The 12,844-nt window shown below is 34.4% G+C and overlaps 1 protein-coding gene across 6 annotated transcripts in view; it reads left to right on the forward strand.

Moving 5' to 3' along the window:
- The window catches only part of LOC106682634 (uncharacterized), a 13,116-nt gene extending 9,217 nt beyond the window's left edge, over nucleotides 1-3,899 (forward strand). For all 6 annotated transcript variants that reach the window (XM_067050294.1, XM_067050297.1, XM_014423588.3 and 3 more), the window contains exon 7: nucleotides 3,668-3,899. In XM_067050294.1, coding sequence (XP_066906395.1) covers nucleotides 3,668-3,810 — 143 coding nt within the window. In that variant the 3' untranslated portion in view covers nucleotides 3,811-3,899. The remainder of the gene's footprint in view (nucleotides 1-3,667) is intronic.
- Nucleotides 3,900-12,844: the final 8,945 nt, after the last annotated feature.

Genomic DNA, 12,844 nt, shown 5'->3' on the forward strand with positions numbered 1-12,844 from the left:
AAACACTAACTTTCATAAAATAAAATATATTTTAAAATAAATTTTGTTTTCTAATAAAAGAAAGATGGTGTCCTGGTGCGGTCAAATAAAAACTCAAATAGTGATTAAACCATTTATATTGAGTCAATATTTCGCCTCACGTTGCAGGGCTTCATCAGAGCTGTTGGTGATAAGCGGCCAAAGAAAATTTCCATTTTATAAATATGTAAATTTGATGAAAGTTATAAAAAGGAAAATTAAAATTTTCCTTGACCGCTTATCATCTAACAGCCCTGATGAAGCCCTGCAACGTGAGGCGAAACGTTGGGTCCTAATAAATTACTTCTATCTTTTATTATTAAACGTGGTCAATCATTGATCTTCCAGTATTTTGCCTTCAGTTAGCACAAAAATTAAAAAAAATCACGAGAAGGATTTTTCAGTCACATTTCGTTCTCATTTTTATTTAGAAAACAGATACAGATTGATTTAATCATATGAAAATAGGATTTGTAATCTAAAAATTAGGGGTAGTTGATGTAATATAATTATTATAGACGTACACGGGAGCCCTACAGGGGAAAAAGAACAGTTTTATGAAAAACTGGAAAGGACTCTGGCTTCCTGTCCATTTTATGATATGAAGTTATAATGTGAGACTTAAACGCTTAGATGGGCGCAGAGGAAGTGTTTACCGACAATAGGTAGGAATAGCATGTGTGATGGAACTAATGAAAATGGAAAGCGCATATGTCTTGCCAAGGAATTCTCTTCCCCCATAAACAGGTCGAAAATAGGAAATTAAACTTCTCCAAATAGGGCTAAGATGCAGATAGACTACATTCTTATTTCTACTAGGCACTTCAACATTAAACATGACGTTCGTACTCACCGAGGCCGCTATGTAGATTCAGACTATTACTTTGTGGTTAAACACCACACTATACGAGTTGGCATACCAGCTACATCAGGACAAAAGACAAAATGATGATAAGGGACACAGGTGGGATAAGGAGAAGATAAATACCTCTGCTCTATTTATGAAAAGTACTTTCCGAAGCTGCATAAAGAGAGGAATAGAGAATATTCCAGTAAGTGAAGAGGGCAGGAACGTGAAGGAAGAATGGGACTTACTTAAGCAGGTAATAAAGAAATATGCTAACCAATGTTGTAGGAAAGATACAAGACATACTACGTATTCTGGTATAATCAACAATGTGAAGAAGTGATAACGTCAATACCAAGACGCCAGGATTCATAGGAGGGGCGTTGAGTATTTATTACTTGGAATAGAAAGGAAGCTAGGGAATATTGGCATTTGAAAGAGCTATTTCAGTTCGGCGGAATACAGTTATGTGCGTATCTTTGGTGATTCCCAAAATAAATCGTGCTGCGCAATTCATAAGACGTTTTAGTTTAGATTCGAGATTACCCAAGAGTCCACCACATAACTGGTAGCCATCGACAAAGTGGGGGGAAGCAAGAGAGGAAACTAAGAGTTTACGGGTTTTAAGCAGAAGTAGATAATGGATTCTATTGAATTGCTTTATGGTAGATATGGTTCGACAGAAAATCTGAGCAAAGTGTGGTTTCCAGGATAAAGTTTAATCAAAAGTAATTCAAAGATTTTTGATTGATATATGGAATGAAATAGGAGTATAGTTTAGTGATAAGGTTGGGGGGATGGGAGAGGGGGTAGGAGAGGGCTTCAGTCTTTTTGGCATTTAACTTAAGTTTATTTTCTGTGCCCGTGTGCTTATACTATTGATGTCTTCATGTAGTCGTAGAATGGCATTTGAGGCGTCATAAGGATAGAAGGAAAAGTAGATTTGTAAGTCGTCTGCGTATAGATGATGCTGAGAATGCTGGATGGTAAGTGGAAGGTCATTGATAAAGATAAAAGAGTAGTTTAGAGAGAGGAACCCTGAGATACGCCTTTAAAAACAGGTAGAGAGCTAGAGGGAGGATTATTAGGAATAAAAACATATTGGAAACGACTGGAAAGGAAGGATTGAAATCATTGAAGACCACTGAATGACAGAGAGGGATTTTGACGTTGAGAAAGGAGGATGTTGTGGTCAACAGAATAAAGCCTTTGGAAAAATCGTGGAGAATAAGGATGGTGAAATTCTGCTGGTCTATGGCTCTGTGAAGGTCTTGAGAGATTTTATAATAAGAGCAGACTGAGTGGAATAACCTGGCTGGAAACCAGACTGGAGGATGTTCAAAAGATTATTTAACTCCAAAAACTGGGAAAATTGGAAATGAACTATAGGCTCTAAAGGTTTGGATAAATTTGATAAGAAAATAGGGCGTTAATCATTTGGGGTTTCTGAATTTGGGGTTTTATTCAATGGAAGGACTAATGCGGTTTACCAGGCAGAAGGGTAAGTGAAACTTTGTACAGAGAAGTTATTTGCGATAGCAATACTCCCCCTTACTCTATAAACAACACTCACCGTCTGTTAAAGTCAAAACCAATTGCACAGCAGATATTACGTACCGGTTTGGTATAGAAGCACTGGAAGCCGAATCCAGACAAAAAAAAAGGCAACGAAATTGGTCCACTGGGAAGGGGGAGGTGTTCTAAACCTCTAATCCCAAGGGGGAAATAATGAAATATAAAAAGGTTAAAACAAAAAAAGTACTTTTTCAACACCAACTCCAGTATTGCTGTTAAAAACTTGAACTGTTCCCGTGGCCAAGGCTAAATAAAAAAACAACCACCCTGAATTTAATTCTTTATAAAAAGGGCCGTTGGGGGTATCTAAACGTAGAGGAGAAAGAATAAGTACAGTGTGATGCCATGATTTTTGTAAATGATGAAAAGTATCATGGTAGGTCTCAGGTGTCAAACGTCAAGAAGAGGTTTTTGTGCATATACGATTCTCTACAGCAATGGTACCCAAGCCGTAGAAGCCTGCTGACCAGTATGCTGATTGAATCATATTAGGGCAATTAGGGTATCATCCTGGAAAATGTTTGAAAACTAGGATGTACCATGTAGAAATGTACCATTCGTTTATCTATCTTATGTGTTTAATAATATGCATATGGTAATATGTGGTAAATAATCATCTAACCGGAATTGACTGATCCTTATCATTCATCTTTTCAATAACAGGGCTGATAACATTTTATAAACCGTATTATTGTTGTAATACATTGTGGTATTATCTCTCTGCATCTCTAGGAAATTTATTAAATACTTAGTACATCTATTGGCAAATGGGTGTGCACACTGTGTTTCCCTACTATTAATTACTCAAAAGATTGTTAAATAACAGTGCAAGTAATAATTTAATTAAAATGCAACCTCACAAATTGAATTTTGCTACGTGACGTTGGGTAATTAGTGGTACAACAATGATGTAGGGCCAATAAAGTGAATGCAGGAAATTAATTAATATATCAATATGTTAATTAATAAATTAATTAACAAAACCATTGCAAGAGCATTTTTTTTACTTAATTGGAATCGTTGAATTATGCAGTTATATGAATATGTTTTAATAAATATACAAAATGAAATTACGCTAGTTGCACCTAAGTGCACTAATTGGTGGGGATATTCTTAAGAAATGCATGCAAACAAAATATGACATTGTTAAAATTTCTGGACTTCTCTGAAATTTCAGAGAAAATGTTACAAGTAAACTAATCCTAATTCATTAATTGTAATTTCCAGCCGAATGGAAAAGGATTTTGGTTAGCAGGAGAGAATATTTTAAGAAATGTGAAACTTTTGCAACGGACGAGACGAAGCGACTCCCGGACGATGGAAATACCTACGGCGTGGACGGTACGTTCAGGGTGTTGGCTGTGGACTGATAAATAGTTTCAGAAAGTAAATTTGTAGACTATTTTTTTTCCTTGTGTCTTGTAAAACCATATTGGTTAGTATTAATAAAACTTTACTTAACTAAGATGGCCTTTTTAATGTACATTTTTATTTATTTGAACCAATATCAACTGTATTTTTCTAGTCGTTCAATAGCAAAGTCCGAAAGGAATCTTGATGGGTACAAAGCAAGATCTGTATAAGTAAATTAATTTTTATATTGAGAAGCAAAATGGTATTGCTAAAATTATTGGTGAATTGATAAGTATAACTTCGTGTTGGGAAGATAGTATTAGAAACGATTAAAGGTAATTGTGAAGGAAACTATCTGATTAAATTTTTTCCTTAATTTAAACATCTAAAAATGACTTATAATTAGACAACAAAATAGATGCGATTTTGGAATATGATAAAAATTATAAAAAAAAAGATTAAACAAGATATATCTTTTTTTAATTTTCAGCAAAGCCACTGGAATTGTGATTAATTCGACAAAACGTTTGGTCAGAATGAATCGATATTATTTTAAATTTAAACAGTTCAAGTGGGTAGATTCTCCACATGTTTGTATCATGTCACTATGTCACATACAGCAAATTTACTTGCTGTATATATATTTGTTGTTATTTACAACTGTATAAAAAAGTTGTAAATAATAATAAATATATTATTAAAAGAAAAAAAAAAGAAACAGTTCAAAACTATAGTAGAAAAAAGTTGAAAATAAATCAATATGCAGTATGAGAAAACTACGAAACCAAACAATGATTTAGCATAAGAATAATTATTTATAAGAAGTGAGGTACTCACCGCTAAGGCATACTTAGTACAACTTGTCAAGTAGAGTGTTGTTCGAATACTGTTTTTATCAGTAAACTGGTTCCTTATGCACACAAGAAGATCAAGGTTGGGAAGAATCACTAGAAGAGGAAGAACTTAAAACCAAGAAATTTGAAGTAACAGCAACTGCAAGCAAATTGTAAGGGCGTAAAGAACAAAACCAAATCTTGAAGAATAGACTGGTAATACACATTAATACTGCACTAGAAAGTGGTGTACAAGAGAGGGCCTGCAAGTGACACATGCCAATAACAAAAACCTCGCTTTGCCATAACTATAAATGTTTTTTTTATTAATTTAGTTTCTTATTACTCTTTGTTTATAGAAGCAAAGAGTAATAAGAACATATTTAAAATATGTTACCTATATAAAAATGTAGGAACATTACAACAATTTAGTGTTGCATTCATATTATTAAATAAAGACATTTATAAAGCTTAGAGTGCAATGTAATAACTCAAGAAAAATATCTTGAATCCCTAAATTCAATATGTATTTGTCGTTGGAAGCGCGAAGTGTTAGAAAAGATGTGGTATTGTTTAAATTTAAAATATATATGTAATACTGTTACATGTCAAGATATAAGATATGTAGGTTTTAAGGTCGTATTTTTGAAAATTTAACTGACATTAGAAACATGCAAATTATCTGAAAAACGAACGAGCTTGATAAAACTTAGAAAATATCAAAAGTGTTAGAATTAAACCATTTCTTGACACTTGGCATTGATCAAAAATTCATTGAAAGTAACTCACATTTTAGACTTTGGCGTTGCAGGGAAATCACCCAAAACAGCTGTGCTAAACTTTAGAATCTAAACGTTCAAATTGTTTCCGCGAGTCTTTGGAAAACCTTGCACTAGAAGCTGTTCATGAAAAAAAAACTTCAACAACTTTTATTCTCTTTGCATTACTGCATACTCTAATGCTTCTACCGAAATGTCCAGATATAGGAGTAATACTCCAGACAGTACCCAACCGTCACGGGACCGAGAATTACCCATCCGTAAAGACAAGGCAGATTGATGACCCTCGTACTCTCAACGAAGGAGGCATTTGTCTTCGTGGACCACCTGCTTTGCTACTATTGCTCTGGGGAGTTCTTCAATCAGAACCGTTTATCTTACAGGTCTCTGGTGTATAAAGGAACTTATTAATGGCAAAGAACTTTAAAAAATAAAAAGTTTTATTTTAAGAGAGAGAATACATCTTTATTTGAGATAGACTAAATCTTGAACAAATTATATTAAAAAAAAAACCTAAAAAAAGAAACATAATTCAGAATAATAATAATTTGAGTCTAGTGCTTCTTATTACAAATCAATCTTCAAATCGTTATGATTTAACTTATTTGTTTGTTTTTTAAATTGATTATGATGTTACTCGTTAGCAGTAATACACTTAATCTAAATTCTGAACACTACCAATTCCCAAGTATAATCAATAATGATTTACCTACATTCTGGGAGCCACACATCTGGCATGAGTGCGAGCTGGGACCACAGGTTGGTCAGTTTTCCTATTACTTTCATACTTGAGCATGATATTCTTTGTTTTTGTCCCTATCTCGTATCGGACTGTACTTCAAGGTATTCTTTTTGGGCCAACCAGAGAGGTACTTTTGGTTTCAGTTGAACAATTCTGATTACCCCTCCAAATACTTGAAGCTGCATACTTAGAAAGCATATAGTAGTGTTGAGAAAATCATTGAGTCAAATAACGATTTTTCTGTGTCAATTTTACCTTTTTTAATATGTCGGTTACACTCTTACAGATGCCACTAAAGATTTCTGAGTGAAGTATTGCCTAATGATATAAAAAGAGACTCTTAAATAAGTATAACTTTGTATGTACCCTAACCTCTCATTATACCATACAACGCTTAAAACTGTTCAAGCCTTGGAGATTTGTAAAAAGCAAGGATTTGGGATTTATTTCCATCTAAAGTAAGGGAGTAGTCACTAAAATCCAAATTCGATGTTCATCTTTGCTCCATACCAACTATTAATTAAGAGAATGATATCATCAGCTAGTAGGAGCTACCTTGTATGAAGTGTCTGTGCTCACACTTATTGCTATTCTATAATCTAATAATATAAAAAGAGGGTTGGGCTCAGGCTTTCATCTTATACCAATCCTGACATAATGCTAATATCATCAGAAAGTTGTTGACTCAGCGAAATTTGAGAAAGGCATTGTCATTTAGCATTTTTATGGTTCTAATAAGTTATTCTTCAATTACTAGGTAAGAAGCTTTCTTCAATTTTCACAATGAAATAAAAGGTTTTTTTGAGATCGATGTAGGCGGCATGTAGGCATCTTTCTGATGTCGATCAACACTGAAAGTGTTTTGATATATCCGATGCAACCTCTTCCATCTAAATTCAGTTGGTTCTTCCGGTATGAGTTTCTGGAGTCCGTCTATATTATTATCCACGCAATGTTTCTAGTATATTATTTAAAAATCGTATTCAATACGGATAAGCCTAAGTAATTATGGACATCACTTCTACTTTTTTTTTAAAGTATGTATAATAATATTGATTTAATCTTTCTTTTTTACTACAACAAAATGTAGTGTTCCCACTATGGTGTGACCTTCTTGAAGTATTCATAATGCTTGAGGAAAATCCCCCCTCATATTTTGAATTTATTCAAGATGCTGCCATCTAGTGGCATCTATACGAAGCTGTAGCCATCTTGGCCTATACAAACAGAGCCATACATTTACCAGATCCCCCGAGATCCTCAATTTACGATGAGTGAGTAGTTTCACCACACTCAGGCGGAGGAACGGAAGGCAGAAAGAGAGAGTGGAGAGGACATAAGATAGGAACCAGTATAATAGAAGAGAAGCACCAGTATTTTTTTCATCAAAATCTCAACAGTCTATCTCCATCTCATCAATCAACTTATTATTATTTATTATTTTATTTGTTTATAACCCTACCCTGCCTATTAGACAATACGGGTATTCGCTGCAGTGGGTACAACTCATTCCTGCATATGACAAACTTTACCTTACTTGCACACAGCTTGCTCTTGCTACAAAATATAATTGCTCTTCTAATGAGGCCTTGCTGGTGTAATTAGAATTATTCTCTCCCACCCAGGGAGAAGTGAGTAGAGCCCACAGATTCCTTCCACCCATACACGAAGGTCTTGTAGTGCGGTTAGTTTTCATTCTTCATCAGCTCAGGAAGATCGCTCTCCGTCAGAACATGGAGTCCTGTTTCCCTCATCATCTTGGCTCTCAGTGCTTCATAGGTGGTACAGGCAAGTATGACGTACTCGGCGGTCTCAGGAACCTGACAAATTGGGCATATGATCGATGTTTATGCCATGTGCGGCGAGCTTAGCTCGGAAACCCCGATACCCCGTGAGGAACTGTGAGCTCCAGTAGTCGGGGAGGACCTACGTTGATTCTAGGCGTATACCAACGGTACTTCCTTAGGGTGGCCCCTTTTAAGCAATCTACCCACCCTCGGTTCCATTCTTGCAAGGTTCCTTCTCGAAGGATCATCTTTCATCTGTTAGGGCTTTCACCAATACGCGCTTGGAGTTTCTCTGGTAAATCAGCCAGACCTTTCCTCTTTATCTTGTGTTGATAATAGTCTTACTGCAGGAGAAGTACCGCCTCATGAGACACTGTTATGCATGCTCGAGTGACTCGCAGCAGAGCTATCCTCTGCATTGTAGTCAACCTGCTCTTCTGTCTTTTTGAGAGATATCGACTCCATGCAGGGGATGCATATCTCAAAATTCCCAAAACTACTCCTTTATAAATGGTCAATGTTGCTGGGTATATGAGGCCCCAAAATGTTCTCCCGATACGATTGAGTCCATTAAGAGCAAGGGCTACCCTACTTCTCATGTAGTCTAAATGAGGTGTCAGATTGAATTTTCTCTCAAGTCTTACACCAAGGTATGTCACAACCTCACTGGGCCGTATTACTTCTCCTTGTATCTTGAGAGTAATAGGGTGTGCCCTGTCTGTCGTATCCCTTAAGAGCATGGGTTGAGCAGTCTTGGCTCCTATTAGGTTGGCGCACCGACCAGCTTCATCTTTTAATCTGGCTCTGCTGTTCAACGCTACTACTACGGCAAGGTCATCTACATAAGCTGTGGCAGGGAACCGCTCCTCTTCAAGCACCCCCAACAACTCGTCAAAGACCTATTTCCAAGAGCAAGACCAAGGACAGAGCCCTGTGGGAAACCTCTTTTCATGGTATTTTCGATTTCATAGAAGTTGCCTCGTATCTTTATCGTTCTGTTCTCAAGGTAACTTTTTAAGAGGTCGTACAAGTTGCTTGGGATCTCATTTTTTTTGCAATTGCTGGAGTAGGCTCGGCCACCACACGCTATCAAAGGCAGGAGATATATCAAAAATGGGGAGCATAACATACTTCTCCGCCCTCTCTTCAACGTCACGGCGCACTCTCAAAAAGGCGTCTAAGGTTCCCCTGTCTTTAGTGGATCCGTACTTGCGTGGATGGCTTGCTCATGAGATGACTAGGCTCGTGACTATCATGGTTTCCAACACTTTGCTTATTACGGAGAGGAGGCATATGGGCCTATGAGACTTGGCTAACTGCTTATCCTTATCTCCTCCTTTGTAAATGAGCTTAACTTCAGTAATTTTCCAGCTTTTTGGAAAGTGTCCCCTATCCAGACAGTCATTGAACACTGCTAACAGCCTTTTTATTTTTTGATAGAAGGATTCATAGCCGCAATTTCTCTTGTGTTATATCTTCGAGAATTGGGTTGGTGGCGGAAATGAATTCTAGGCTTTGAATGGTATTATGACCATAATGTGTTCTTTAAAATATAATCTCTTCTTCTGTCACTATTACATCGAATAGTTTAATTGGAGATTAGAATGTACTGAAATAAAGTTACACAGAAGGACGTGGAATTCATAAAAAAATACTCAATGGTGTTGCAAACCATTTAAATTTACATCAAATAAATGTATGGGGCCTGTAATGAAATAAATAAGGAGTTGGTTAGAGTGTGGTAATAAAAGGAAACACAAGGTAATATTCCGTTTAACGAGTGCCCACAGAAACATTAAAAGAACTATTAGAATTTCTGTGTACTAACTCACCCCAACTACCACTCCCTTTCTGAAACTTTCTAGTAATTACATCTACAACCAACACATCCTATCATCATTAAAAATAAACTAGAGATTGGTCTCCATTATGCTACTTATGAATCCATTTCAATTGATCACTACTTATAGATTCATCAAAACCTAAATTACAAAGCTGTAAGATTATATATAGAAATATAGTATAATAATAATATATATTATATAAAGTAATTTTGTAAATTACAAATATATCTAATAAATGTACCTATTAAACATTACAACATCTATTTTTAATTATATATCTTCTTCTTATCTTGATTATTGCAACAAATTTCGATCCATTACTGCTTTAGAGTTTTCACATAGCATTTTCTTTTATTTTATCATTTACAACTATTGTACATCGACAAATCCAGTCTATGGGGTATATATTTATGCTTAGTGCAGTTAATCAGCAATGTTTATAAATGTAAGACAGATCAGTCTCAAATTGTCAAGAATTGGAAAATATAATTCTAAAACATACGTTATTATCAAATTATAGTTGACCACTATTTTTTGGTTTCGTTTGACCGCAACCCTGATCATTTTATCATAATTTGAAATAATACGGGCAATCATTTATGTATTATTTTATGAAAATAACAAATTATAATTTTTGTAAGTTTTTGTGAACTTTTATCAGATAACTGAGACTGAAGTTCGAAATTTCAACATTTAATATTAGATGTATCACCAGGCATATTAAAATGAGTCCTTCTTCTTATAACGTTTAAGATGTGAAACAAAAAAAAAAAAATATAAATACAAAAAAAAAATAAATAAAAAAAAAATAACGTTTAAATACTTTTTTAAAACGGAAACTAATCCTTTCTTCTTAATTTACAGTTTTATCTTAATTATTATAAAATTGAAAATATTTTTAGTAAATAACATAAGCACATCTTTATATATAGTAAAATATATTAGTTTTGAAGAAAAGAATGAGTTTTAATAACCAGTCCTTGTGAGTTCGGGTGCACACTGTCTTGTGTCGTATATGAGACCAAATCAATTTTACGATTTTTAGAATTTCAGAGGTGCTAAGCAATGGTTGGTTGAAGGGTTCCTTTATGAAATTTTGTTAGAAATATTGTTCTAGTGGATCGAGGAAAAGAAATTCCAAACTAGAAGAATTGAAAATAAATTCCAGCAAGTGGGCCACTTTTCAATTCTTCTAGATTGGCATTTCTTCTCTATTTCTTTTCCTCGATCCACTAGAACAGTATTTATAACAAAATTTCATAAAGGAACCCTTCAACCAACCATTGCTTAGCACCTCTGACTGGACCTCTGAAATTCTGAAATCTGAAATGATCAGGAAGTTTAGGAGAGGAAAAATAATGCTGTGATATATTTAGGTTGATTTTAAAGAATTGTATTTATATATTAACGTTAATTATATTTAGACGTTTTTCTAGAAGTAGCATCTTATTCTTATATCCTAGAAATAGGATAGCACTTACAGTACATACTCACAAACATTTACAAATAAGGAGAGATTTATTAAATTAAAAAAAAAAAGACTCTTGGATATTTGTCTGCACGTAAGCACTGTTACTAGATCTAGTTAACTATATTTCTTAAAGGCAATTTTATCTACTTTACGATGGTTCAAATGAGAATTGGTTATCTTAAATATGTATGATTGATGTATCATTACCGTGTGTCACACACGGAAACGGTAAACTTGAGATATCTGAAAAAAAGTTTGTTTTGTTTTTTTGCAAAAGGAAGAGTATGAAAAATTTTAATTTTCTTTTAAAAGTTTTGACAGATGAATATTCATACAGGTAGGTACTAATTATTATACGGTAATATTTAAAATTTTTTAATATACTTAGACATTTATTGACCCAGGCAATTCATATTTGACTAATACAAAGAGAGAATAGGTTTTAATAATTGATTTTATAACCATTCCCAGGCACAATGACTATAAGAGAGAATAATAATCAAAAGATGAGGTCAATTTGAATGGTTACAGTTCTGTTAATATTTTAAAGTTATCTTCAGTGATCTGTTGAATAAATTTAATGTTTAATAAAATTATATTTTCCAGAGTAATTAAGAATATCATTCTATATATTAGTAACAATATCGTCTCATATCTTTTACCAATATCTTGTTAGAGATAGATTCTTTGACTGTTTTGAAGAGCATAGACCGACACCCAAAGTCTCAACACATGTACAGTTTCTTATCGACAAAGGAGGCATCCTCTAAGTGTATTCATGGACCACCCATTGCCCTTGGCAGCTGTGACATTGATGTACGAGCCCCACCTCTGCTGTCAATACGTCACCAACATCGATCACAAGTATTTGTAAAACGTCCTATCTCTCTGCTCTGGCCTACCTCTTTTGCAGGCTTAACAAACAGCCGCAAAGAATCAGCTGTGCCTTCAAGGACGTACTAATCCTAACTAAACACAGTCTTCGTTTTAGAATACTTCAATAATTAAAAACATAACGGACGGAAAAATTATGGACGTATATGCAATATAAATTTACAATTGGACAATAAAGCAAGTATTGTGGAATTTTATTAAAGAATCTTTTAATTTCGGAAATTTCTCAACATTCACCACGCTTATTATAATTAATACACCACACATGAAGTAAAAAAAAATCTTGCTAGTCAATAAGTAAGCTTTCTCACCAATTCAAGGCTTATGAATACATTTTGTTATTTTTATCTTTCAATAAATTTGATTCGTCGTTTTCATAATGAAATCTACGAAACCAAAATATAGTAGTGCCGAGGAAAATATATTTACGCATGCGTAAGCAGAAGTAGAAGACGAAATCTAATGAAATCAATATATACATCAATATGAAATATTCCACCAACTATAAAACAACACTTGATAATGCTAAACATTTCTTTAAAAACGGATTAACGGTTCGATTGTTTGTATCCGACACAAATTTGACTATAGGCTGACTGACACCTAACTGAGGATATTTTTTTTTTTAATTGCAAGTAAGAGCTCTATTAATGGGTGGATTCTACACAAGTCTTTATCATGCCATTCTATAACGAACATCA

Source organism: Halyomorpha halys, unplaced genomic scaffold (genome assembly GCF_000696795.3).
Source record: "Halyomorpha halys isolate HHAL.00 unplaced genomic scaffold, Hhal_1.1 Scaffold432.1, whole genome shotgun sequence".
Classification (NCBI taxonomy): domain Eukaryota; kingdom Metazoa; phylum Arthropoda; class Insecta; order Hemiptera; family Pentatomidae; genus Halyomorpha; species Halyomorpha halys.